The sequence below is a fragment of the Pleurodeles waltl genome, chromosome 6 (assembly GCF_031143425.1).
Source record: "Pleurodeles waltl isolate 20211129_DDA chromosome 6, aPleWal1.hap1.20221129, whole genome shotgun sequence".
NCBI lineage: Eukaryota > Metazoa > Chordata > Amphibia > Caudata > Salamandridae > Pleurodeles > Pleurodeles waltl.
In genome coordinates this window covers 216,015,040-216,042,679 of record NC_090445.1, presented here as the reverse complement: position 1 = coordinate 216,042,679, position 27,640 = coordinate 216,015,040, and the positions used below count along the sequence as shown (strand labels likewise).

The following is a 27,640-nucleotide window of genomic DNA, read 5'->3' as shown; positions in this document are numbered from 1 at the left end:
TTGGCTCTGGGTACCTAGGGTTCTTGATGAGCCTACAAGCCTTATATATCCCCGCAACCAGAAGAGTTCAGCAGATATAACTGTATATTGCTTTTGAAAATCTGACATCGCAGGAAAAAGTTAGAGTAAAACGTGGAGAAAAAATGCTTTTTTTACCTCAATTTCTTATTTATTTTATTTCAGCTGTTATTTTCTGTAGGGAAACCCTGTAGGATCTACACAAATGACCCCTTGCTGAATTCAGAATTGTGTCTACCTTTTAGAAATGTTTAGCTGTCTGTGATCCAGCATTGGTTTCACACCCATTCTGTCACTAACTGGAAGGAGGCTAAAAGAACAAAACATAAAACAAAATGGGGTATGTCCCAGTAAAATGCCAAAATTGTGATGAAAATGTAGTTTTCTGATTCAGATCTGCCTGTTCCAGAAAGCTGGGAAGATGGTGATTTTAGCATCGCAAACCCCTTGTTCTGCCTTTTTCTGCAGCCCTTTTTTCCCATTTTTTTTTTAAACTAAATTTTAGCTGTATTTTGGCTAATTTCTTGTTCTCCTTCAGGGGAACCCACAAACTCTGGGTACCTCTAGAATCCCTAGGATGTTGGGGAAAAAAGGACACAAATTGGGGGTGGGTAGCTGATGTGCACAAAAAGTTATGAGGGCCTAAGCGGGAACTGCCCCAAATAGCCAAAAAAAGGCCTGGCAACTGAGGGGGGGAAAGGCCTGGCAGCGAAGGGGTTAAATATGTGTATGCAACTAATTATTGTGTTTTTATTTTGTTAATATAGTGTTAGCGGAATGTGAAACATTTTGTGCTTTGTGCCAGCTGTCTGAATAAGTTAGTTGTGGAATGCTTATGTTCCAATTTAGTGTTCTAAAATGGAGATTGAAATGGTATAGTTTTTTGACTGGCAGTTGCATGTTGGCCCCTCTAATGTAGAGACACAGGCCTGATTTTCAGTTTGACAGAGTTTGCTCCATCAGGATGCCGGAGGACATTATCTCCGCCATACCAAGGGACCTCTGCCTGCTAAATTTGGAGTTGTCTGCCGTTCCAGCAGACAACTCTCTACATTGACAGAAATCGCTGTAATGGTGGTACATGCCATTGTAGGAAAAGTTTGCCAGATAGCACCATCACCCATGAAAGACAACTGTAAATTAATTTTCTAAAGTTTTTTGTTTTCCAAAAACAAGCTCCTAAAATAATGGCGAGGGTGTGGGGGTCATTATTGGGTTTTATTTTCCCTGTCCTTTACCACCGGATGTTATTTCCCCATGACCTGCCCAAGCACCTGGATACCCTCTCAGGTGATTAGTGTGCTATACAGAATATCATAACATAACATAATGCCTTTCATTGTTACTGTGTACGCCTCAGACTTTTAAAATTAATTTACACTTGACTCTCATATTTGTTTTTTCATGCAGTAACTACCCTCTCATTCTCTCAAAATGTTTTTGTAATGTTGCCTTCAAGATTCCACTCATCTGGACTTCATCCATTCGGTCTCCTTACTTCCTTCTGAAGATGTGGCCTCCAGAACTGGACAAATTACCCCATAGGAGGCCTAACCAGATGTGTACTCACCAAACCCAGACATTGCAAATGGGCACCCCTCCACACTACTTGTCCCCCCCTTACATATTCATAATGGCTGATGCTTCTTATTTTACATTATTCGGATGAAGGCCTGTTAAGGCCATTAAACCTGTATCAGATGTGAGATGGGGCGCAAAATATCACCTCTGTGACTCCCATGTTAAGAAGTGAAGTGGCTAGTGCCTTTCAGTTGCAGACTGCCCACCACTGTTACCAAAACTAAGGTTATCCGTCCTAGGAAAAGGACTTACTTGAACTTCAACATTTTTGTAGCTACTAAGCAGTCACAATACAGACGTGGCCATGAGAATTTTGCATTTACAGCCTCTTAGGCCTGATTGCAGGGCAGTGAAGGTACCCAATGGTTCTAGTCAGCGTTATACTTTCTTTAACCCCATTGTACCACAAGATGGCGAAGGCCAGACCCGTCAGTGCATTTAGATGCCACCATATTCAATTTTGGGAGTCACAAAGCGGCCATGCTTATCTCAGCACCTGGCCACACGTTTTATCCAATGGCAGTTTTGCGTAGTCTCAAACCTTTAAGAAAGGTGGAGGATAATCTTAGCATATCTGACTCTATGGGACCGGGCATAGTGTAGTATTTGCCAGTCTCAGCGGCTTCTTGTATTTTGCTCAATTGTTCATTTTTTCCTGCAGATCTGATCATCGGAGCTTATGAAGCTGGGAAAGCCGTGGTTTATAGGTGAGTATTGGTGGAGGGAGAAAATGTAATTCCCTCCTTCCCTGCTACATTAAATACCCCACCCTTTCCTGTTTGTAGGGCATGTAATAGGAACTTCAGAGTACGTGTTTTGGGTATGCGCTGTGTTCCTCATTTGTCTGCTTGTGTTAATATTTTATAAGCATCCTGGGCAGTGATGAGCAAAATAATTATTTGAATTGTGAGAATGCTGAAATGCACCCTTCTCCTCAATCCCTCGGCTGAGAGAAACTGAGCAATTCAACATACTCCCAGATTCATTCTGCTGGCCAACCACAGACGCCTTTCGTGACCTTAGTGTTTTGTATTCTCCTCACCTGCTGGCAAATCGTGGTCCAGGTAGACCTGTACCTTCTGCCCATCACACAGGTACTTCATTAACTGCCATGCAATTTTTTTCGTGCTTGGCAGGTGAAAGTGGATCTGCAAAATCTGGCGGATTCGCTCGGCATTCCAATCTAACTCCCTGCGGAATGGTGAAAAATGCCCAGTGCAGTTCCTCACATCATCCTGTGTGCTCATTCTGTGTGATTCCCAAGCCCATTTGCGCCCCTGGGTTTAACTTCAGCGTGCAAATGGCTTGATGTACAAGTACAAAATCACTTTCGTAGTTCACAGAACAGCACTTGTAAGCCCATTACACGCATGTAATGGTATAGCAGTGTGATGTGACAGCATGTCTGCTCCCAGGGTTGGGGAGTGGACTTTCCAGGGCGAGATGCCTTGTAAGTTTGTACTCACACACAAACATACTTATTTGTGGGAATTGAAACACGTATTCTCACCCCACTCCCACTGTGGAATAGGTTTCCTCGTGTCAGTGGCAGGAGTAATTCTGTTATCAGGGAGGGTGTGGGTGTGAGTGTATGCCAATATAAATGCTCATCTGTTACCCAAGTGCGTATTTTTTCTGCCTACAGAGCGCAGCCAGTTGTTATTGCTAAGGCACAACTCCTGTTTAACCCAGATGTGTTAAATCCAGATGTGAAGAATTGCAAGCTGCCCGAATCATCAACGCTTGTTACTTGGTAAGTGCACAGATGAGGAGGAGGGCGCATTACCAGGTTACTCAACAGGGTATCATTTGACAGATATCTATTTTGCAGACTCAAGCGCCATCTTAAATCCTCTCTCCCTGCTTGAAAAGAAAGAAGAGAGCATTAGGATCAAAGATTTCTTGCAGTCATTGATGAAGTCCAGAAAGACATGGCCACGTCCAGCTTTCTGAGGGACCTACCCCATGGGTGCCAATCCACCAAAATGCCATGGTTAGCTGAAGTGACTTCACCGACCCTGTGGCCTCTGTTAACAAAGGTTTCACTCCTTAATATTAGGGTATTAAGAAAAATAGTTCTATGACTGCAGAGCATGTAGGGTAACTACGCAACATTAATGAGAGTTTTACAAATCACAGTTAATTACCCATTACTTTGAATGTTACAGTCATGGAAGGTTTTCACATGCTATTGAAGGTAGATTTTTTAAAAGAAACAATGAATAATAACTCAGAGCATGGTTCACAGTTATATCAACTTTCATCATATTTTAGAGCCTGAATATTATCGAGTTTCATTCCATAATAGAAAGTTGTATATAGAGAGTGTTAGCAGGTTTGTCATATACTTTATCAGAAGTTAGATGCCAAAGTCAATATCAGAGCTATATTAAAAGTCTTTTCTTGCAGTAGGATATCAGAGCACCTGCGGTGCAGACCAAGCACAACTGTGCAACCAGGCAGTGCGACAACATCCACTGTCTCTGTTTCTTTCTTTGACTCATTCTCCTTTCCCTTGGTCTACTTCTAACCTACATAATGCTACATTATGGTAGGCAGTGAGTTCAGAGAAGTGTGGAAGCTCACATCACTCTTGTTGGATCTGGATTGCAAGGTTAATACATCTTGAAGAGTGAGGTTAGCCAAAAAAACTGGAATATCTGGATTTACCTTTAATAACAGACCTTCAGTAGGCTTTCACCTTTCATTTCCAGGTGAATTTATCAAGATTGTCCACATGGTACAATGCATTGCGAATTTTGTGTATGTGCTTTCAGCACCTGCTGATCGATAATCTCCTACCAGGGGCTAACTTCCTTTTAATGAGCATCCCCAAGGGACCCACTCTATGTGGGTCATGTTAGCTGTACATTTTGTGCCTTAAATTCTTGATGCTCTTTCTGTGGCTGGCTCCTCTATTCAACTCTAGCGGAAGGTTGCTAAGGATTACACTTCCAAGATCATCCCAGGAAAGCCATGAACCTTCTAACTCACTCTTCTCTAGCATGGCAGATAAGATGAAACCGGAGCACCGCAGCTCTACCTCTCCAGGGCTGTCTATCTCTTCACCTCTTTCCCACTCCTCTCCAGCATGGCTTGAATCCTCAACTTGCTCCTCTCAGATATAGAAGTAAACACTGGTTACCCCTTCTAAGTCCTTCCTTTTAATAACTTCTTCTTTACTCCCCCTCTTCTTTTTCTCTCATTATCCTCCTTATGCATATGATTATTCTATACATTTATCCTTTGGTTTCTTTCCTTCCTGTACCGAGGCTGCAATGGAGGATGCATTTGTGGTTATGGCTATTCACAGCCAGAGCTGATGGTTTATTCACCTTGAGTTCTGTAGTTCTGAATTCCTGAAGTGATTGTGTTTCATACAGTGAATCTGGGGATTCCAGCCTACTGTTATCTGACCCTGGCTTCATGGTGGTCAACATCTCTGAGTTTTTCCTCTGACTCCTGGTATGTCTGACTGCAGTCGTGCGAGCATGAGTGACCTTGGTGGTAGATGTTGTAGGGCTGCGTAACTTTCAAATCCATTCCGACAGGGATATATTGCAGCTGCCTTCACCCACAGGTGTCTTTCCTCGTTTGGCCTTTACTCACTGTACAGTGTAGTGCAGTGTAGTTGCAGCGCAGTAACTCTTCTAGATGTGAAGTTAATGCAGCAGACAGAAACTGATTTATATAAACGCCAGGAAGTAGCAGGCAGTGACTTAACTACACAGCAGTTTTCCACACCTCATTGTGACTCCCAGTGCCCATTAGGGCCCCCCAAAGTCACTGCTTCTCGTTTACCATCACACCTTGTGCTCTGACTCACCGGAGGTACCAACTATTTATCTCTTCTAGTGATAGTAAGTATATCAGTATTTGCGTCTGGACCAGTGATGCCGCCCATATGCTCTCAGCTCAGGGTTTCCCTTCGTGATTTTGGGCTGCTAGCAAGGAGAGTGCACCCTCTCTGCTGCATGGGGGCAGTGGGTCCCAGAGGGAGAGTGCAAACCAGCAGGCTGGTCGCCAATACAGAACCAAAGGCGAGAGACAGGAGGGAACTGATTAACTGGCGGAGTGGTGGTGAGGACAGCAAAAACCAGCAGAACCACTGCACAAATACAGCATCAAAAGCAAACCATAGCAGGCATCAGATGCTAAAGATGTACGCAGTAGAGGCCCCTCTCTCCTCCTCAGCCACTGGTTCATTACACGAAACCTCTATTGCCAGATTACAGTTGCATAAAATGATAGCTTCGTGTCCATATTAGGCTCTCACTATATTGTGTCACATTAATAGGCCCTTCCAGTCAAAATAAGAAATGTGTACATTTATCATGTTTGGTAAGTGATTTTTCGCTATATTTTATCTCCTCTGATAGGAAGTTCACAGACACAAAAATATAATAGTAAGTGAAGTGATGTCATCCCTTTAGCCAGGACCTGGTGACCAAACAAGAGTGCACCGACCTCAACGAGCGTGAATCAGTCTGTTTTGGATCACTCCACCATTCTTTTTATCCTCTCCCCTACACTCCTCGCCGCCCTCTAACCCAGTCTCATCTTCAGTACTTTGGGGGACACAGGCAAGACATACTTAAGGGGCCCCTCCTCGCACACACCTTAGTATTTTATTTGTTAATTTTCTGCTAAGTCAACCACCATGATGCCAATTAATATTGAATAAGTCATTAAAAGTTGAGATGAGGAAATAGGCAGATGGGAGCTGGAGAGAATGTTCACTTTCCTAGGGGCCCTTGGAAGGTGGGGCCCTGGGCGATTGCCTACTTTGCCCATGCCTTAAAACGTCTCCGCGTTTAACCCACATTATTGCAGATTAATTATAAGCTGTGCGTATCGTGATTGGCCATCTACTGGACCTTTTTTTACTTTCATACAAATAACTGTTGCTGTTTTTTTCAATGCAGCTTTACTCTACAGATGTGCGTGAGCGTGTCAGGGCTGAACATTCCAGAGAAAATTGGTGAGTGCTCATGTGTTTCTGAGGGCCACTTGTTGGTGAGTAGCTGTGGGTGGGGCGACAAGGGAGGGATCAGGCTGCATTTTCACCATAACAACGCTCATTGACCCACCGACAAAACTCAAGGGCGAACTATAGCCCAGATCATCATTCCATTTGATGAAAGATCCATCTACCAAGAGAATTGAACACTGAAAATCGAAAATCAGCAGACGAACGTTTTCCCAGTTATTTTATTGTATCCAAATTTGATATCATTTGCACAACTTAATGCAGAAACTGGATTGCTCCCACAAAGCTATGAAAAGCGCAATATCAATTATTTATTTATGTTTTATGAAAGGTTTAAAAATATAGAACATTTATCGCAGCAACCATATTGTATAATTATCAAAAGCATAACCATAGTTTTCAGAAAGAGTCTATCAGAAATGCAGTTGGTTTAATATAAAATGTAATTGCTTCACTGTTGACAGTAAGGCATATTCAGGCTTAAACTTCCATAACCACCCTCAACCAAGGAAGCAAGACTTCTTATAGACTCTTGGTGGTTACATTTCTTGGAAGGAGGTCAAATACAAAAATGCATGTATTTTCTCTGTGATATAATGTAAAAGAAGACTGTGGATTGTACATGTCTGCTTCTTGTTCACCACCCTGTTTCAAGGGGTTGCAGTTGGGGAAAAGAGCTAGCGACTAAAAGAAAATTGTGAATTGGCTTTCTTAAGCCAGGCTACTAAGGTCTAGTTGAGCCAAGGTGGGATTTCTGCTTTTTGTCCAACCTCACCTTTAATATCTGCAGATTTGGTAGCTGTCGTGACCACAGACGGAGAGGTGGAAGAGAAGTGAATATCTGTTAGCAATGGGGTCTTTGGTTGGCAGTCAGGTTACCCCATGTCCAAGCAAGGACCCTCACTCTAGTCAGGGTAAAAGAGAATCACCCTCAGCTAACCCCTGCTTGCTCCCTTGGTAGCTTTGCACGCGCAGAAGGCTTAACTTCAGAGTGCTAGGTGTAAAGTATTTGTACCAAGACACACAGTAACTTAATGAAAACACTACAAAATGACACAACACAGTTTTAGAAAAATAGAGAATATTTATTTAAACAAAACTGGCCAAAATCACAAAAATACACAATACACAAGTCAAATTATCAATTAAAAAGCAAAATGTCTTCATGTAGTTTTAAACACACACTAACACTGTTAACATGAAAATTTACCTTGTGTGCGTTAAAATTAACCCCGCACAGGTGAGTGTACGTCAAAAAGGGCTTGCGATGCGTCGATTCCACTCAGGAGCGGGACCTTGTGTCGTTTCTCCTTTTGTCGGGTCGGGACGCGCCGTTTCTTCTCTCCGCAGGAGAGCGATGCATCGATCCGGTCAGCACTCTCGGGTCCGGGCAGGCCTTGTGTTGTTTTTACACACCCAGCGGTACTTGCGTCAGAAATCCAGCTGCACAATGATCCGAAAACCATGCACCGCGGGTTGCGATCTCACCAGCCTCCGTCAGCGATGCTGCACAACTTTTCTCCAGCCCCGTGCGTCGATTCTTCGGTCGCGTTGCAGGCGAGTGTTGATTTTCAGCTGCGAAGCTTGTGGCGCGTTGATTTTTCAGCAGCAGATCGGAGTTGTGCCGATCTTTTCCCTGGACGGTGTTCTGTGCGTGGATTTCTTCCTCTTAGGCTGCCAGCACCTCCTTTCAGGGTCCCAGGAACTGGATGGGCACCACAGGGCAGATTAGGAGTCTCTCCAGAGACTCCAGGTGCTGGCAGAGAGAAGTCTTTGTTGTCCCGGAGACTTCAAACAACAGGAGGCAAGCTCTAAATCAAGCCCTCGGAGATCTTCACAAGATGGAGGGCACACAAAGTCCAGTCTTTGCCCTCTTACTCTGGCAGAAGCAGCAACTGCAGGATAGCTCCACAAAGCACAGTCACAGGCAGGGCAGCTCTTCTTCCTCAGCTATTCAGCTCTCCTCCAGGCAGAGGTTCCTCTTGGTTCCAGAAGTATTTCTAAAGTCTGTGGTTTTGGGTGCCCTTCTTATACCCAGTTTCTCCTTTGAAGTAGGCCTACTTCAAAGTAAAGTCTCTTTGGAATGTGAAATCCTGCCTTGCCCAGGCCAGGCCCCAGACACTCACCAGGGGGTTGGAGACTGCATTGTGTAAGGGCAGACACAACCCTTTCAGGTGCGAGTGACCACTCCTCCCCTCCCTCCTAGCACAGATGGCTCATCAGGATATGCGGGCTACACCACAGCTCCCTTTGTGTCACTGTCTAGTGAGACGTGCAACCAGCCCAACTGTCAAACTGACCCAGACAGGGAATCCACAGACAGGCAGAGTCACAGAAATGGTTTAAGCAAGAAAATGCTCACTTTCTAAAAGTGGCATTTTCAAACACACAATCTTAAAATCAACTTTACTAAAAGATGTATTTTTAAATTGTGAGCTCAGAGACCCCAAACTCCACATGTCTATCCGCTCCCAAAGGGAATCTACACTTTAATCATATTTAAAGGCAGCCCTCTTGTTAACCTATGAGAGGGACAGGCCTTGCAACAGTGAAAAATGAATTTAGCAATATTTCAACGTCAGGACATGTAAAAGACATTACTATATGTTCTACCTTAACCATACACTGCACTCTGCCCTTGGGGCTACCTAGGGCCTACCTTAGGGGTGTCTTACATGTACGAAAAGGGAAGGTTTAGGTATGGCAAGTGGGTACACTTGCAAGTCGAATTTACAGTTAAAACTGCACACACAGACACTGCAGTGGCAGGTCTGAGACATGATAACATTGCTACTTATGTGGGTGGCACAACCAGTGCTGGAGGCCCGCTAGTAGCATTTGATTTACAGGCCCTGGGCACCTCTAGTGCACCTTACTAGGGACTTACTAGTGAATCAAATATGCCACTCATGGATAAGCCAATTACATACACATTTTGTAAAGGAGCTCTTGCACTTTAGCACTGGTTAGCAGTGGTAAAGTGCCCAGAGTAACAAAAACAGCAAAATCAGAGTCCAGCACACATCAGCAACCTGGGAAACAGAGGCAAAAAGTTAAGGGAGACCACGCCAAGGATGAAAAGTCTAACTATCTATAAGCTTTAACAGGAGTTCTCATAATCAGCTAGTAACAGCTGTATGAATTATGAAAAAATAAATATGCTGAAAGATCCAACAGGGTGCTCCTGGAAATTCTTTTACATGATCACAGGCCCATTGGATACCTCTGTGAGACAGAGCGGATAAATTGGGAAAAGTCACCTTCTTGCACATCATCTTAGGATTGGAATCAAGAGGTTGAACTGTTGTCATCCATTTATAGTCTTGGTTTGCCCATGTACATTGAAGCAGTCTTTTAGTATAATAGAGTGTTCATCATGGTCAACGTGGCCTGATTGTATCCTTGACAAGGGACCTGTCATGAACTTCAGAGGCTATCTGTGTGAATGGCTTATGATTACAGAGTTGTCTGGAATGCTTTTGGCATTTGAGACCACAAGAATTCAACAAGCATGCCTATTAGTGAAGCAGTCTGTCAGCTGCCCAATATTTAGTCATATTGGTTTGTAATTTTGTGAAAGTTATGCAATCTTTTTGCTCTCCGATGGAGCAATTTGATTATGAATTCTTTGGTACAGTTTTCATGACACCTTCAATGCAAGACTGACTGGTTTGTGCCAGCCTGCCCCAGAGGGACTAGTTTCTGACCTCCTGGCGTGAGAGCCTTTGTGCTCTCTGAGGCCAGAAACCAAGCCTGCAACTAAACACGATTTAAATAGACTAAAATCAGATCAGGTTTGCTGAGCTTCATTAAGCCTATGGTGACAAGTATAGAAGGATCACAATATTTGATAAAGCGGAATAGAAGGAAGGTTCACAGAAAGGGGCAGGCCTGGGCACTTTATGTGAAAGAATGAAGGGATGGGATCGCCATGCAGCCCGCTGCAACATGAAAGGTAATAGGGGCAATTCTTAAGAGCATTTATGAGTATGGGTACTCTTTTGTGTACCCTTCTATACCTTTGTGAATTGACAGACTGCCCTGATTGAGACTATAGGGTGCTTCTTCGGCTTATGTATGCCTTTAGCCTCCGACAGCATGCAAGGCCTTTGCAAATGGCACACATATGCTGATGAATGCTATGGCTATTTCCGAAATAGAGTTAGAAATTAACTATTTCAAAAATAATTTAAACTCTGCTTGATTAGACAAATAAATGCTAAGAATGTTTTTGAATGCAAGAGTTAAATTATGTTGAGTGGTAGACATGTTATGTGGTCTGCTCTCTAAATCATAATCATGAAAGCTGAATTACTCACATAAACTTTTGACTGACTATGATCGCTACTCATTGAGGGACTGATTCCTTTCTTGGCACAATCTCTTACACAATCTCAGACATAGTCCGCCGTCTCACCTGTGTCAACAGATACTTATGCTAAACAGCACACAGCCAGTGAAAAAACATCACAACTGGGAACCATTCCTGTGTCTGATAGGAAGCCAAGAAGAAATGACAGGTGGAATTCTCTCCAATAGTGCCACTACAGTAGTCGAGGAAGATTTCATTAACAAAAGGGCCAGAATTAAGGCCCATATTTGAAGTTTGGCAGTCAAGGTGCTCTGCCATGTTTGTGAAGGAGTACCCTGTCCGCCAAACTCCCATTTTGCCTGTGAACAGTCATGTTCCTGGCATCAGAGGCTCCACTGAGGAAACCTTTGACTGCTCAACCGCCTGACATTGGACCATTGGTTTAAGCCCCTCAGACCGTCCACCCTATTTTGATTGGATGTTCTGATGAAACCCGGTCCATCCTGAATGGGAAAATAAATACATTATCCCCACAAGCTGGGAGAAAGCTCACAATGTGTCAGGATCATTTACTTGTTATTTATGCTTTAGGATTTCTCGTTTTGAAAAACAGAAAAAAATTACTGTTCTGGTGCACACAACTAAGCTTGAGTCCCATTTCTAGGAAGCACCATGATGGTGGCTGCTGCGAAAGTTCACACATTTCTGCCAGGCAGTTGTGGATCTTTACTTATTGAGGGCTGTTGTCCAGCAGGGCAGCAGAGTACATCTCTCCCAGCGGCGGCTCCTCCGCTATGGCGGTGGAGCGTCGCCCCCTCCCCTTTTAGCAGCAACTGCTGCAAATCCTTTAAAAATGAAAGGGTCATAAACTAAGTTTATCATCCTTTCATTGTTAAAGGGGCAGGGCACTGTGGATGAAGGTGCTCTCAGGCTGGCCAAACACACATGCGCACAGGGTTCTCTCCAGCCCGGCACTGTGTTGCCTGGCTGGAGGGAGCAGGCACAGGCTCCCAGTCTACCTGAGAGCGTCCTCGCCGGGCTCTCCCAGCCAATCCTAACGCTGCTCTGAGCAGTGTCAGGATTGGCCGTAGGGCAGGCTGGGAGCCTGGGCCTGTGAGAAGACGGAGGAGCGGTGGTGTGGTGCGGCGTGGAGGTAAGTTGTTTTTATTTTTTTAAACCCCGCCCCACCCTCTGTATCCCCCGCAAGCTGCAAATTATCTCTCCGCTGCCATGGGAAAATGGTGTAAGACACACAGGGCCTGATTTACAAAGGTAAACTGCACTTTTGTGTAAGTTTGCAATTGTTTCCTATTCACAAAGGAATTTACTAATAGTATATTTACGATTGCAGCATCTCCCCACATCCAATGGCCTATCTTTTTATGTGTGGCGACTCCGCACTCATTAGCATACTGCTTGTAAATCCCTTTGTGAATAGCAACTAATACACAAAACTGTAAGTTTACCTTTGTGAATCATGCCAATAGACTCTATCAGACAAGGAATTCCTCCATTGGTACATTTTAAAAGATTGGAAGCTGATGTGAAATGGTACAATCAAGCCTTATTAAATGAGTTTCATTATGGGATTATAGATGAGAAGGTATTTTTTTCTATTGGATGGACTCAGAAGTTCTTTTTAGGAATTTTCTAATGGGAATATTGATTCTCCTAACTGTGATTGTAGTCTGTCTTTTGTGGCCACATTGACTGTGTGTTCTCCCATTATGACTTAGAAGAAACTAGATCAAGTATCCTCCTTATTTAAGCTCGGATGACAAGATAACCGGAATTCGAAAGTTGGAATATTAGTTCGTCCTTAGAAATAATGCTTTACAGGAATGTGAGGATTTGGGATCCGTTTGATCATGGTACTCATTAACTAATATAGGAGTTTTTGAATGTTATTTGGAATTGGGTTGATTCATATGCATTTGTATGATGAATTGTTATTGTGATATATGTTAGCTGGTTTGCATATTTGTATTGGAATAAACAAATGTGAACTATTTGCAGTAATGATGAGAGATAATCCAGGGTGAAACAATCCGATACAGCGCATAAACATTGGTTCTGTTGCGCTCTTCATTAGAACATCAAGGAACAGCCATATTTATGGATTATCCCAGCACGACTATCTTGTTGTTGTCTTGATGCAACCACACATGCATATATAACATTTTACAATCTTCTCAGAGACTGATGCACAGAAGTGGAATTATGGGTATGAATTCTAATAAACATTCAGAGTATTCGATAATCCCCACCATCTGTTGCTGTTCTCTAAACATATGCATACATTGTACATACCTCTCAACTAATCCCAGGGCATCACCATGTGTCAGCAGATTAAAGAAGATAATCAGAGCTGAGACTTTGCAAACTTTTTGTCGTTGGTGCCGGTGATTGCCCATTAGTCATTTGTCCTTCAATTTGCTTTACTGCTTTCAGCCCTGAATGCTGAACTGCAGTTGGACCGGATGAAGCTACGCTTTGCCAGAAGAACTGTCTTCTTAGATTCACTCCAGCCATCCAAATCCCTCCAACTGGACGTCTCCAGGGACGTAGATGCTGTCTGCACTAATGTGTCTGCCTACCTGAGGGTAAGGGGTGGGTGTCTACACCCAAAACAAGCACGGTCAATTGACTGGAATCATGCATTGACTTCCATGGGGGTAATGAAGTGGAAGATTGAGATAAACACAGAATAAAAAAATAAGTTAAGCATCTCCAGTCTCCTACTGACACATACTATGGGTGGCTTGACTCTACTGCCTTCTATTCTCCCTTCACATTCATTCACACTTCCCGATGTCTTGGGACATCAGTGAGGTCCTTGTGATTGGTCTGATCAGAGTTTCTTATTATGTTAAAAACAGACCTGGCCATTGCTGTGTCGTGGGCTGAGTCGATTCAGGTGCTAAAGGTCTCTCAGCCTCTGACTCCGTCTCACTACATCTCACTTTCTCTAGCCTTAACTGTCTGTCTATCTCTATCTGGGTCTCTCTCTGTCTATATATCAATCTCACAGGCTCATCTCCAGAACTGGTAAGTCCTCTTTGGTGCTGATGGCCAGTTTCATGCCTTCTTCTCTTACCTCTCACACTCTCTTCTGTTTCTGTGGAGATTTTAAAACTCCTCTTTAGTCCTTTAAGCCCACTGCTTGTTTATCGCTTCTGCCACAAGATTGGAACAGTTGAATTCCCTTATCTCTCCTTAAATGATCACTCGTTTTCTTTTCCATCATGAATAAGGCTGCATGAAATTGTCAAAATCAATTTCTGTCAGATATTCCACAAATTGTCTAAGAATCCACATGTTGTGCCATTTTTAGGGATAACATCTGACCGTTTTGCACATGCACAGAATAGTCACGTGCTATTCATAGAAATGCGTATAACTCATAACACTCTGACTGGGTTGAACAGGCCTTATAAAGTCTGAAAATATCACAGTTCAGTATCACAATTCATAAACCTCCTTCTTTCCCACTAGGATACCTTTCTTCTACATCTTTTTATGCGGTTTTCTATTTTCCCAAGAAAGAACAGTCTTCCCCTGTCCCTCCTAGCATGCATTCGGATATCATGCTTCCCCTGTTCCAGGGTATTTATTGCTCTCTGTAACCCACTGGTTTTCTTCTTTTTCCAGCCACATGTCTCTTGGACCGGAAAATCTGTAAGACCTGTCGTTCTCATTCACTGATGCATGTTCCCTTGTTGTTGTAAAAGTGCTTCCTGCTTCCCCTACTGATATCTGCCTCTTCCTTGCACAGGATGAATCTGAGTTTAAGGATAAGCTGAGCCCCATCACTGTGAGTTTGAATTTCTCGCTTGTTCCCACTTCGTTTTCAATGGATCTGCCTCCTATCCTCCTTGGGCAGACATTCATTCAAAAACAGGTGAGCTTTCTAGACCACTCGCTCCTCTTCTATGGTTATAGGATTGCTGCTCTAGAGCTATCAAGCTTCATTCATAAAATTGGCAAACCTAAACTACAGGCTTTGTTTAGATCGGTTGAGGTGCCAGATTTCCACTTATGTACCTTTCAGTTTTAATTAAGTACTTACTACACTAGATGCAATTTTAAATGTCTGGGTTCTTCAACAGGAGTGTCTCAACACCCCACCCTCAAAATAAAGCCAGCAGGAACAGGGTTCACTGATTTTTGTAACAAATGTTGTCTTAGGCCGTATTTAGAGTTTGGCGGATGTGGAATATCAGCCAAAAGTCACTTTCTGACAGATTTCTTTCCCGCCGTATTTAGAGTGTGTTTATGTCAGTCCACTCTAAATATGGCGGGCGAGACAACCAGCGCTTTTTGGCGAATGTCCCCCATCTGCTAATTTGTTAAAAAGGCCCTCCGTTTCTTGAGCCTACAAGAGAAGCATTATGGCTGGGAATTTCTACCTGTGAGTAGTAATAGTAAAATGTTTACCTCATTTGATGAAGGGGACATTGGGCCACAATGAAGGATTTGCCTCTATGGGGTTGAGGATACATCCGGAAGTAAACAAAGGTGACAGGGTAGATGATGGACGCTACACCAACCCTGTCGATCTCATTTAAAAAAACTAGTTTTCATCACAAGCGTCCTAAAAAGTAAACAAGTTATGAGTAAATAGTGTTTACAGTTTTTGTCAAAAAGATGCAGTTCAGTCCAATTTGTCTGCCCATGAACTATCTCTTAGCGGTGCAATCTTAAGCATCTTTTGTACCGGAGCAAAATACGTCCTAGGGCCCACTGCTAGGAACAGTTTTGTATGTATTACTCTTTTTCATCGAATTCAAGCACTCTTAACACACAACAGTATTGAATTATATGTTAAGTCCTTCAGAAACAGGGGAGACACATAAACAGAAGAAAGCTCAGCCAGCCAGTACTAAAAGAAAGCTTGAACAAGCTTTGATAAAACCATTTTATGGGCTTGAATATAGATATTGGGGCATATTTACATGCCCCTTCGCTTCACCAGAGTGTAACTTTTTGTGACGCTCCAGTGGTGCTGTACACTGCGCCATATTTACAAGGCCGCGCTAAGCCACTTTTTGTGGCTTAACGCCGCCTTGTAAATATGGGCCCTCCGACAATGCAGTTTTCTGTGGCAGAGGGGCGTGCAATGGGTGTTGCTGTTGGTGTTCCACCACAACACCAATTGCTTTTAACGCTGCTCAAGATTTACAAGGAATTGTAAATCTGAGGAAGCGCCAAAAACTGACGCCACCCCAGAGGTGACGTTAGCATGGCGCAACGAGGAGAATTTTTTTTTCCAGAATGCAGCACACATAGAAGAAGTAAACACGAGAAGAAATAAAAGTATTTCTCCTCGTTGCACCATGCTAACGCCACCCTTGGGGTGGCATTAGTTTTTGGTACTGCCTCAGAATTACAATTCCTTGTAAATCAGGGCTAGCATCAAAAGCAATTGGTGTTGTGGTGGAACTCCAACAGCAACACCCATTGCATGCCACTCTGCACATATACAATCATTTCCTTCAACGCAGACCCCTTTGCACTGTGGTGCAAGGGTGTCTGCGTTGGCAGCTAAATTTAGCACCAACGCTAGGGGAAAAACAGGGGTACGCCGTATTTGTGTAAATATGGTGGATCCCTTATTTAAGAACTGATGCAGTGCGGCACTGCCAATTGTGGCACAGTGCCGCGATGCGCCAGTTCCTTGTAAATATGCCCCATTGTGTCTTGCAGCAACAATATTTTACTTCTAATGCTCTATCAATCCTCTCCCCTCTCTTTATGTATACTTCTTTGGCTAGGGGACAGGAGATGGATAGAGAGGTAAATTGAACAGTAGAGTTGTACAGACGAAGTAGGGGGAGTAGGGAGATAGAGGTAAGGTAAGAGATAGGTGAGGTAGGGGAAGGCAGTGAGAGAGGTAAGGTGGAAAAAGATGAGTTGAAGAGAGGTAGAGCCAGAGAGAGTTAAAGGTTTAAACAAGTGAAGCAACAAGATAAGTGTAGAGAGAGGAAAGGTAGAAAGAGAGCAGTGAGTTAACGAGGTCTCCCCCCCACACCCCTCAAAAAACAAATTGAGAGACTTAGGCCCTCATTACGATCTCTGTGGGGAAACCCGCTGAGATCGGTGCTTACGGTCAACAGAAGACCGCCAGCATGCAGAGCCCCCCACCGGCCACATAATAAACATCCAGCTGGGCTGGCGGGCAGAAACAGTGTTTCCGCCCGCCGGCCCAGCTGGAAGAAGGGCCTGAACATTGACGCCGGCAATGTAGCAGTGCAGCGGGTGCAGCTGGACCCGTCACGCATTTCACTGCCCATAAATCGGGCAGTGAAATGCACGACGGGGCTGTGCATGGGGGCCTAGAGTCACTCATTCTGCCAGCCTTTCCCTGGCGATGTAAACCATCAAGGAAAGGCTGGTGGAATCTGGTTCATTATTCGTCGGGCAGTGCTGCTTGCAGCGCTGCCCTGTTGGATCAGAAACGCCGCCACCGCCAGGCTGTCTGGTGGCGGAAGCCTGCCAGTGGCGGCATTTCATCTGTGGCGGTTCTGCCACGTTCATTATATGACTGTCTGGACCGCCATGCTGTTGGTGGAATTTACCGCCACCGCTGGCATGGCAGTCCAGACTGCCAAATAATAAACATCCAGCTGGGCCGGCGGGCGGAAACAGTGTTTCCGCCCACCGGCCCAGCTGGAAGAAGGGCCTGATCATTGACACTGGCAATGTAGCAGTGCGGCGGGTGCAGCAGGACGCGTCACGCATTTCACTGCCCATAAATCGGGCAGTGAAATGCACAACGGGGCTGTGCATGGGGGCCTAGAGTCACTCATTCTGCCAGCCTTTCCCTGGCGATGTAAACCACCAAGGAAAGGCTGGTGTAATCTGATTCATTATTCGTCTGGCAGCGCAGCTTGCAGCGCTGCCCTGTTGGATCAGAAACGCCGCCAACACCAGGCTATCTGGTGGCTGGAGCCTGGAGCCTGGCGGTGGTGGCATTTCATCTGTGGCAGTTCTGCCACGTTCATTATATGACTGTCTGGACCGCCATGCTGTTGGTGGAATTTACCGCCCACGCCGGCATGGCAGTCCAGACCACCATGTTAGTAATGACCAACTTAATCCTCATCTGTAGCTCTCCGTTTTGTTTATATAAGGAATGTGATGAGTTGATATTTTAATGGCCTCTGATAATTCGTTCCCACCTCCTTCCAATCTGCAGTGTGCCCTTGGGTAGTGTGTTTATGATGCATTTTGTTTTTCATGGCAGTCTCGAATTTTGCTGGATTGTGGAGAAGATAATGTTTGCATTCCGGATCTGCGTCTATTCACTGATAGGTGAGTGGAGTTGAGCTGTTCTGCTGGTACCTCTCTCCTGTTGGTTGGGCTGACTCATTTGTTCTATTGATCGCAAGTACAGCCTTCTCTTCTCTTTACAAATTCATGGATGCTCTTTGTAAGGTGTTACCTGCCTCACTGCAGATCCTGTCATGAATGTGCTACTGTAGTTGAGATGGACATTATTAAAAATAGCTAGCTGCACATTGGTCACCCGTCTGTCCCTGTCCTTCTCTGTGCATTATGGTAAATGCGGTTCATGCAAGTCTGTAACTTGGGTTCGCTTGAGTGTTGAAGAGCAGCTGGTGCCCTTAGCCCTTGACATCGGTGTTTCATTCTTCTTAACTCTTCAGAGGGGCAAAGGGTCTGGTGAGGAGAACATGACCTGCTGCTTAGTGTCTGTGAATAAGTGCCTCATACCTCTCAGGTGCCCACTCCTGGCTCTCAAAAACAATCACCATTTGCCACAAGAAGCAAGAGCTTGCATATACTTTAATATCAGATGGAGCCGCACAATGATCACAGGTTTGTCCAAGTCCTTCAGGTTGCATTATGGTAAATCATCACATACCAAAATTTCTTGTCATGTAAAACACTCCTATCACAGCTAACCTTAAGCCAGAGTTTGATGGGCTCCCTGATATGGACCCTGACCGATGGAGCAGAAGATCGAGGACAAAATATCGAGAAAAAAAAATGTTGTCTGGTAAGTAAGTCTTGATTTCTGTATCTATCTACACACAAGTTTACCCACATGTTAAATATATCTTCAGGATACGTTGATGTGGGTCTAGGAATAGTAAATCTACACTTCCCTATGTGCACTTACCTTCTTATATTGTTTCTTCAATATTCGTGTATCGTTGAATTCTGTGGGTCGATATCCAGTACTACAATCAGACCCAGTCCATCCGTGGCAGACTAACAGCCAAGTCATTCGAGATGCTCTTTGTCATTTTAATATTTTCTCCCCATCTGCATGAATGCAGCTGATAGCAGCCGTCTTGCAATAGCCATGTTATCAAAGGGTAGGAGCTGATTCGGGCTTCTGTGATGTACAACTTTTGTGCTCTATCAACATTGTTGGCTTTAGGCACTTGTATCAGTTTGCCAAAGGTCTTGGTCTATTATTATTATTTTAATCTTCACTTTTATATGGTTTTGTTTTTTTGTTTCTCGCCATATCCCGTTGAACTGTGACATTTTAAAATTTATGAATTCATTTGTCCTAGGTTACACATATATCAAGTTGTCCATTTTTTTCCTTGCAACAGGACATATTCTATGGCTTTCGACTAGTTAAAAAGGAATTTTTAATTGGGGTTTTCGAAGTACATGCAGGAAATGTACATCTGTCACTACATCTTGAGAGGCAGGGCTGCTACAGGTCTAAAAATGTACCACTTGCAAATGATTCACATTCACCGTTTGTGTCTTGTGAAATCTGGTTGGCTGGATTTAGAGCGGATGGTGAAGATCTGAAGCCCTCTGTTGTTACCTGACATACAAAGCTGTGATTTCCCCAGGAAGGGGCAGACTTTGTACTTGCGAGAGGGTGGACATTGTGACACAAAACACAAGATGGCACACAGGTTTACAAGTCGAACAATGCAGTTGTGAGCACCTCTTCAGACACTCCAGATTGTAGCAGATGTCACTGTATGAGTTTTCTCCAAGATTTATGGGTCTGTGATTTGCAGCATTTTGTTTGGCCTTTTTATGTCTTTTGACAGCTTTACTCACTTTCCTCGAGATTTATTGTTATTAAAACAATGCCATTTCAGTTAATCGAGCACACAAAACTAAAAGTATGAGTAAAGAATGTAAGTCAAATAGGACTGTAATGTAAAATTAAACATTGTATTTCTCAGTGTTAAAATACATATCCATTTCCCGCTTTTTACCTGTATCCAAGTTAACATTCATGTTTATCTCAAGTTTTGTATGAGAACTCCTTCTCACAAAGGGATGGAGTGTCAATGGGAGAAAGTCAAAGACCATGGAGCTCATTGTTTATCAGAACAAGTTTACTTGTAGCTTATGTCTTATGGTGATTTTTCTCATTTAGCATTGAACCCGATGGACTTTGACTTTCTTCCAGTGACACTCAGCCCCTTTGTGTGTGGTTGGAAATTGATTTACAGAACTTGAATTTTGGTACATCCAATAATTGATGCAAAGCTTTGAAAAAGTTGCAGTTGTAAGAAACACTGTCAGCTGCCATTTAATTAGTAATTAAGCTCACAACCAAGCTACATGTGGAAACTTTGGACTGAATTGTGGATCAAATTCAGAATAAATACTCCTTGAATTGTTTGGCACCACTGAGCTGATGGACTCATGTATTTTGGACTTTGTGTTGAGTGCTCCAATTATTTAAGTGGTTTGTGTGATGGGTGATAGTATGACCATGTATGATAAGGAATAAGGTACCAATTCACGATCCCATTACCTTATAAAGGAGCTTGACATTTGGTCTTGTTCCTCCAGATGGTTATGGAACTCCTCTGTTACTTGCAATATCCTTATAATGTACGCCAGGAGGTACTTTATGTCATACACAGCACGTGTGCAGCAGCAATGAAAACAGCAAAAACATCTTGTGAGCATAGTGCACTTACGCTGTGCCTGCAAGCTGCCATTCTTACCTTCCGGCTTGTGGCATGTGACCATTGATGTCGATTGTGGCAGCCGGCATGTGCACCAGAAACTTGGACAATAATTTGAACGTTTTCGCTCAGATTTCATGTATGGTACAGTCCCTCATTTATACAGAAGAAGAGCACTCCTTACCATCCCCTCACAGTTCAGCTGGATTATTAGCTAGATGTATAATTTGTAAATGCAGAGTCAGAAGACCTGCTTTTTTGTAGAGATCAGCAGCGTTATGGGATTCGCTTCCTCTGTTGTTTGTTTCTTATTGCAGATAGCTTATCCTTTAAGAAAACCTAAAAAGCTTTTCTCTTTGCTGATTGATGAATTTCCCACAAGGTTCACATTGTGGTTTGTAGAAACAAAATGGATAAACGCAGATATAAATGTACTAAATAAATGTGCTATGCACTCGAGCACTGAACGCTAGCCTGTGTAGTTGTAGCAGTCATTGTGTATTTCCCCGCGAGGCTGGACGAGTGGGGGCTGGTTTTGCAGCTGTGGGGACCGGTTTGGTTACTGAGGGGCCGGTTTTGCAGCAATATCAGCCTCCAGTAACAAAAGCAGCAGTGCTTCACACTTGCGATCCCCATGCCCCCACCCCCGTCGGGTTCCCAGTCCGGCCCTGTCTAAGGAGCAAACACACGTGTTGAGCCCACTGTGCTTCCTGAGCCATTAATCCTTATCAGACATGTTTGTCCTTGGCCCTTGCAAGACCTTTGATGGAGGGAAAGAAGGACTCCTCTGAACCTTCCCTCTCATCTGCTGCTAGTGGTTCGTGGGAGCACAATTAGGGTGACATGCACAGAGAGGGCAGAAGAGCATGGGGGAAGCCATCTTACCTGTAGAGTGGGGAAAGGTAAAGACAGCTAAACACAAGAAATCTTCGAAGACTGTCCATAAAGCTTGTAGGGCCAGAAAGACTGTAGATTGTGTATACCAGGACAGTCAGATACTTCCTTGATATTCAACGTCCAGTCCACTTCTCTGGACAGCTTCCCCCCACCGAAAAAGTCCCCCTATAGTACTTCTTCCCGTATTAAATGTCTTTGTGACTCATAGTATACTACTGACATGACGCTTTCCGACAGCCCTTACCTATAGCACGTGTGCTACCCCTGTTACTGGACAGTTTACACTACTGAGACTTGTCAGTGAACCAATGTACAGTACCTATTTAATGAGAACAGGCCATATTCCATAGCTTTGAAAAGAAAATAATGCTGTGACATCTAAACATATATCTGTAAAGGAGAAGCGAAACAATTAATAGCATGCTGCTAGGTGCTCTTAGTTTTAAAATACGGCGACTGATGGAGAGTTGATGGGTAATGTATGTGTACCATCCCAATAAACAATGCCACGGTCACGAGATGTATAAAGTGTGATGTTAATCCTCTGTCATGGGGTCAGCAGTGTGTCACAAGAATGGATGTGGCCATATCAAGACTGGGTCATCTTAGCAAAGTGGGATTTGCCTCTGGTTTCACGTTGTGACACACTGCTGATATGCAGGAGAATATTTACTTAATCAGAACAACACCATAAACACTTTAAAAAAACAAGATTGCGGGTATAGAAATTACACTGCCTGTTATGTCAGGGGAAGCACCATCTCTGCAATGCACAAAAAGTGTGAACGTTTAGAACAACTTGTGTAACAACAACTTTTTATTTTACTCTCCACCAGGATTCAGAATCCGCTTCTTATTGGAGATGAAAACCTTGTGCAAATAATGTTTAATGCGATAAATGATGGGGAAGGAGCTTACGAGGCTGAGCTCCATGTCCAGCTCCCACAGTATGCACACTTCTCCCAGGTTGTTCGTGACACTAAGGTAGGTGAGCTTCATATACCGAACAAGGGCAATTGGGGATATGCATAGTTGCGAAGTGAGGTCACTCATAACTTCACATAGGTTTTTAAGTCGAGCTTGGCAGCATGCAGCGCTGTCTGCAAGACGTACTGAAGATGGGCTTTTAACCACTCCCACTATTGCCACTCATTCTTTGTTGTGCTTGTCTTAAATGCTTCATTTTTACTGGTGCATTCTACCAAATGTCCCTCCTTTTGCGTGCTAAGTTCCCTCCCAGGGGATTTCACTAAGAGAACATTTTTGCTGTCTATCACTCTACATCACACTTCCTCCAGTTAAACCAAGTGATGGCCCTTCCTTCCACCTCTAGTCTTGTTTCGGTTTTGCCTTTAATCCCAGCAGCGATCCTTTTTCCTCACAGCTTGGCGCAATGCTTCATGTTCGAATGTCTGGGTTTTTTTAACAGTTGAGCCTTATTTCAATTTATGTGGCAGGAAAAGTCTTGTTATGCATTTACGTCAATAGCTCTAACTCAAGGAAATGTGAGACCTATTGCATTGCAAAAGCTTGTTCTTTTTGCAAACCTTGCAAACTTCAGAAAGCCCAGTGCTTGTGAAGTTTACTTCTTCAGACAGTAGCCCTTCACAGGAGCAGGAAATACTTCTGATGCCATGAGGGGGCAGAGGCTGGAGCACTACTTGACCTCTGTCCGTCCGCCCAGAGCCCCGATCCTTCAACATGTCTCCTCCAGAATGACATCCTCAAATTCAACTCAGCACAGTTAGGACTAGCCTTAATGGAGGGTGTGGATCCCTGACCTTGTTCAGCTCCGTAGGCGAAGGTCACACTTTTGCAGTACAAATTCTATGTTAAAATCTATTTTGCAATTACAGTTACATTGATGGACTAAATTAATTGCAATTAAATTAACATTTTTATTTAAAAATGTATACTAGCTGTAATGCGCAACCACTGAAAGTTGTTTGTTGTGTTTAAAATGAAATACATACAGTTAAAGAAAGGTGATTACTTAAAGTGCGAAAAACGTAAACTTCCCTGAATTAAATTGCAAAGTTGAAATATATAGTACACATTTTAACTTGTGTGTTTTTTAATCGTGTTAAAAAGACTTTATGTGAATTAACTACATATTTTATTTATCACTTGCATTTACTAATATATATACATATATATATATATATATATATATATATATATTGCACACAATGTGGTCCCGAAACCACACGCTTTCCGGTGCCGACATCAGAGCTGAACCCCTTCTACGTGCAATATTTGCAAAAACAATAAAAAATAATAAAATTGGAGAATAATAAAATGGAGATGACTGCGTATAGGAAGCAAACAGCCACAAACAGCATTCTTCATGAGAATAGCTTCCATCCACAACCCCTAATGAGTAGCATACCTTATGGAGAATTCCTTAGACTGGGAGAAATTGTTCAAACAATGACGTGCTATATGTTTGATATAATTAGAATCAATTTGGGTGCCCAGTGTTAAAGAGCAAAATGATGAATAAAGATGAACATCATTGGTAATATGAACTGAAATAATATTTATCATGTACACAATTGACAAGAGAATTTATGTTAGCGTAGTACTACAACTCCCATAATGCCTCATTATGGGCGGCATTGGAAGAGGTTTGAAAATAGTGAGGGAAAAATAACTCATACTGTGAACAAGACGTGAGGTTGAAATGCTTTGGTGTGTGACTTTTTCTTTGTTTATGGAAGAAAATATATATATATATATATATATATATATATATATCAATATATATAAATCTATATGATGTTTTAATAATTTTAAAGTTGAGATCCATAAGAATTGATTGTGTCTCAGTACCATAAACTGAATTATAGGTCAGGTGTATGAGGCGGTAGTTATGTTATGCTATTACTATTTGTAAAATGCATAGTTACCATTGATATCTTCTCAATGGGTTGGAGATTACGGGCACCCATTCCTTACAGTTCTGGGATTTCCCATTGCCCAGAATCATGGAGGTCTTATGTTCTTGTGTTTGGTCTGTGAGAGTCAGCCTGTTCAGGGTAGTGTTCAATAGTGCATGTGACATTAAGTTAGAGTAACAGGGATGCCTATGCTTGCAGTGGTATGCCGTTATCCCTCATTATTTGATCACCCAAGGCCGTGAGTGGACTTCCACTGTGTAGGTCCGTCTTCTCAAGTGAACGTGATTTAAAGACAACAGTTCAAGTGTGAATACTAGAGATACATTCATTCTTTGGAACTGTTTCCTAGAGAAGGACATAATTCCCCCCATTGGGTGCTCCACGCTGGCCTTCATTATGAGTGACCTGGTTTCCTATTCTAGAATTATTGCACACACTAAAATCCGATACTGACAAGTTCGGAATTTATCACATTTGGTAATTATCACCTATTATGCGTTTTGGAAAATCGGACATAATGTGCAGGTTTTTAGGGTAAAACCTGCAACAGCATGCACGCACTGTGCTTATGGCAATCTTATGTTTCTGTTTTTTTTTTTAGAATTTTTATTGAATTTTAAAATAAGGAAAAATCACATCATACATTACATCCCACAATCTATGACATATCAGATTTAAAGAAGTTATAGTAAGGGACAACAACTAATATCTGTATACTGAAGACCGAATTAAAGAACCATGAACAAATACAAAGTAATAATAATATTCCATAATATTCAACAAAAAAGGTACATAGCATAGCTTGTCATGGCAGAAAAGAAAAAAAGATAGAAGAACAAGAAAGAAAAGTCCCTACCAATAGGGAAAAAAGACAGAGGAGAGTCGCCCCGCTGGATTTTCAAAAAAGGAAAAATAAAAGGATAATAACGTACGCTACGTTACTATCATTTTATGTTTCCTTGTAGTAAGGGGTAGGGCTGGGCTGGAGGGAGGGGGCCAGAGGAGGGCTATGCACCACAATGTGCGCATGTTTGTTTGGCCGGCCGTGTTGGGCTGGCCAAACAGACATGCGCACTTTGCATGTTCTCTACCCGGCTGTATTGAACAGCCGAGTGAAGAACATGCACAGTCTCCCACTCCTAGTCTGAGAGGCAAAGCAGGCCGCTCAGACCAATCACGACGCTGCTGTCATGTTGGTGACAGCAGCGACGTGATTGGGTAGGAGCCTGTATGCACCCGGGAACAGGAAGAGGCCGGAGGGGACACAAACGCTTCTCCCCTGGAAGATAAGTGTTTTACCCCCCGCCACCCACATTCAGTGGCACCCACCACTGGAAAGATGTATTCAATAATTCAAGTATTATCCCCGAAGAACGTGGAATTCAAAACCTCATCATGCAAACCGTTGAGAGGGGGTTAATTGGACAGTGGAAATGATGCATCTCTGGAGGTTTACTCTTTTGCAAGTGGAAATCAAAAGCGTCCAAACTAAAAAGGGCTTGGAGCCTGCCCAATACTTACAATTGGTAGGCTTCCTTGTCACCCTAATTTCCCTGCTTTTCATTTGTCGGTAGGTACATTTTCACCTTTTTCCTTTGTAGAGCATGGAGCAAGTACAGATTGATTGGTTTATTAGTGTCCTTCTGCTGCTCGCGCTCGGACTCCAGCACTTAAAAAATAATAATCTTGCTTTCCCCTTGTTAATTGCACCCGCTGCGTCCCTCCCGCATACCATTGTTGTAGTTTATTTTCTTTTTCTGCAGCACTCCATGAGAGTGCATATGCTTTTACGGTTATCTACCTCATGTGCGTCCTCCAACATATACCCCCTGCCCAACGCTCTTGTTGCTGTCCCTTTGGGTTTCCCCCAAGTTGCGTGCTCTCTCCCTCGTCTGGTTTTCCGCTTGAGCCACCACCCTCCTGCGCTTCGTGTTGTTCTGTCGGCTCATGTGCTTCCCCCTCCCTGCAATTCTTCAGACCCTCCACGCTCTGCGTTGCACTTAATACCCAATTGCGGAACGCCATGCCGCCTTCTCGGGCGGGTACACTCCACTCTGTCATCAGTTTAGTCTTCTATGCTTCAAAACACTGAAGAAACAGGTACGTGTTTTTGAATAACTTTAACTTACAGAATGTCGAAGGTATACTTCATCTATAAATATTCCATCCTTAAATTCTTTGTGGGTATTTTTGGTGGAGGGGTGCAAGTGCTACACCTGCTGGCTTCTACAAAATAAACACCTGCTTGTCAGGAAAGGGTTTAATTTTTTCTGAAGTGTCTCAACGTGTTGAGTAAAAAAAAAAGTTCATTAGCATTCTTTAGAGTGTAACTTGTCCCTTCTATAGGCAGTTTTATATAGCGCTTACAATGAAGAAGGCTAACACTGGTGAATTGTGCATATATTCCAGAAGGATTAATAAATTGCTCAATTGTATTGAAGAAGCAGCAAATTACCACTAATGTGATACACTGTTTTGGCTGACATGGAATCCATTGTTAGTTTGCACAATGCCCCACATCTTTCAACATAATGTTTGGATGAAATGGAGCAGTTAAACTTTCACAAATGTCAGCCGAAAGGGGATGGAGACACATCAGTGTGTAAAGCAAAGAGCACAGTCAATGGTAGAAACATAGTCTATTCTGTTGACCTAATCGACCTGGTGTCAGACTGGAGTGTGCCTCTCAAGTTACACATAATGTATAATGGAAACAAAAGGGATGAAAGTCTCTGCGCATTCATGATGGTACGAAAAAAGATTTGCTGAAGTGTCTTGTCATTCCCCATTTTGTAGGTCTCCTATGGGTATTCTGTGCATGTAATCCTCAATCCTATGATCATCCCTTAAGGGCCTGGAGCCTCATAGTCAGTTATTTGAGTGACATCTAATTGTGAAGTCCAAACTGTGAGAAGACATGCTAGGCAATGTAGCCTTTGAGTGAGAGGGCCGGTGGCTGGATCTGAACCACTCATCATCTCCCTCACTAGGCATGGGGAAGTGGCGCACCTCCCAGGCT

The 27,640-nt window shown here is 43.2% G+C and overlaps 1 protein-coding gene across 2 annotated transcripts in view; it reads left to right on the top strand.

The window, feature by feature from the left end:
* ITGA2B (integrin subunit alpha 2b) overlaps positions 1 to 27,640 on the top strand; it is a 327,605-nt gene that overhangs the window by 212,384 nt on the left and 87,581 nt on the right. For both annotated transcript variants that reach the window (XM_069237913.1, XM_069237914.1), the window contains exons 14-20: positions 2,261 to 2,306; positions 3,245 to 3,352; positions 6,525 to 6,580; positions 13,353 to 13,504; positions 14,677 to 14,802; positions 18,148 to 18,215; positions 22,558 to 22,705. In XM_069237913.1, coding sequence (XP_069094014.1) covers positions 2,261 to 2,306; positions 3,245 to 3,352; positions 6,525 to 6,580; positions 13,353 to 13,504; positions 14,677 to 14,802; positions 18,148 to 18,215; positions 22,558 to 22,705 — 704 coding nt within the window. The remainder of the gene's footprint in view (positions 1 to 2,260; positions 2,307 to 3,244; positions 3,353 to 6,524; positions 6,581 to 13,352; positions 13,505 to 14,676; positions 14,803 to 18,147; positions 18,216 to 22,557; positions 22,706 to 27,640) is intronic.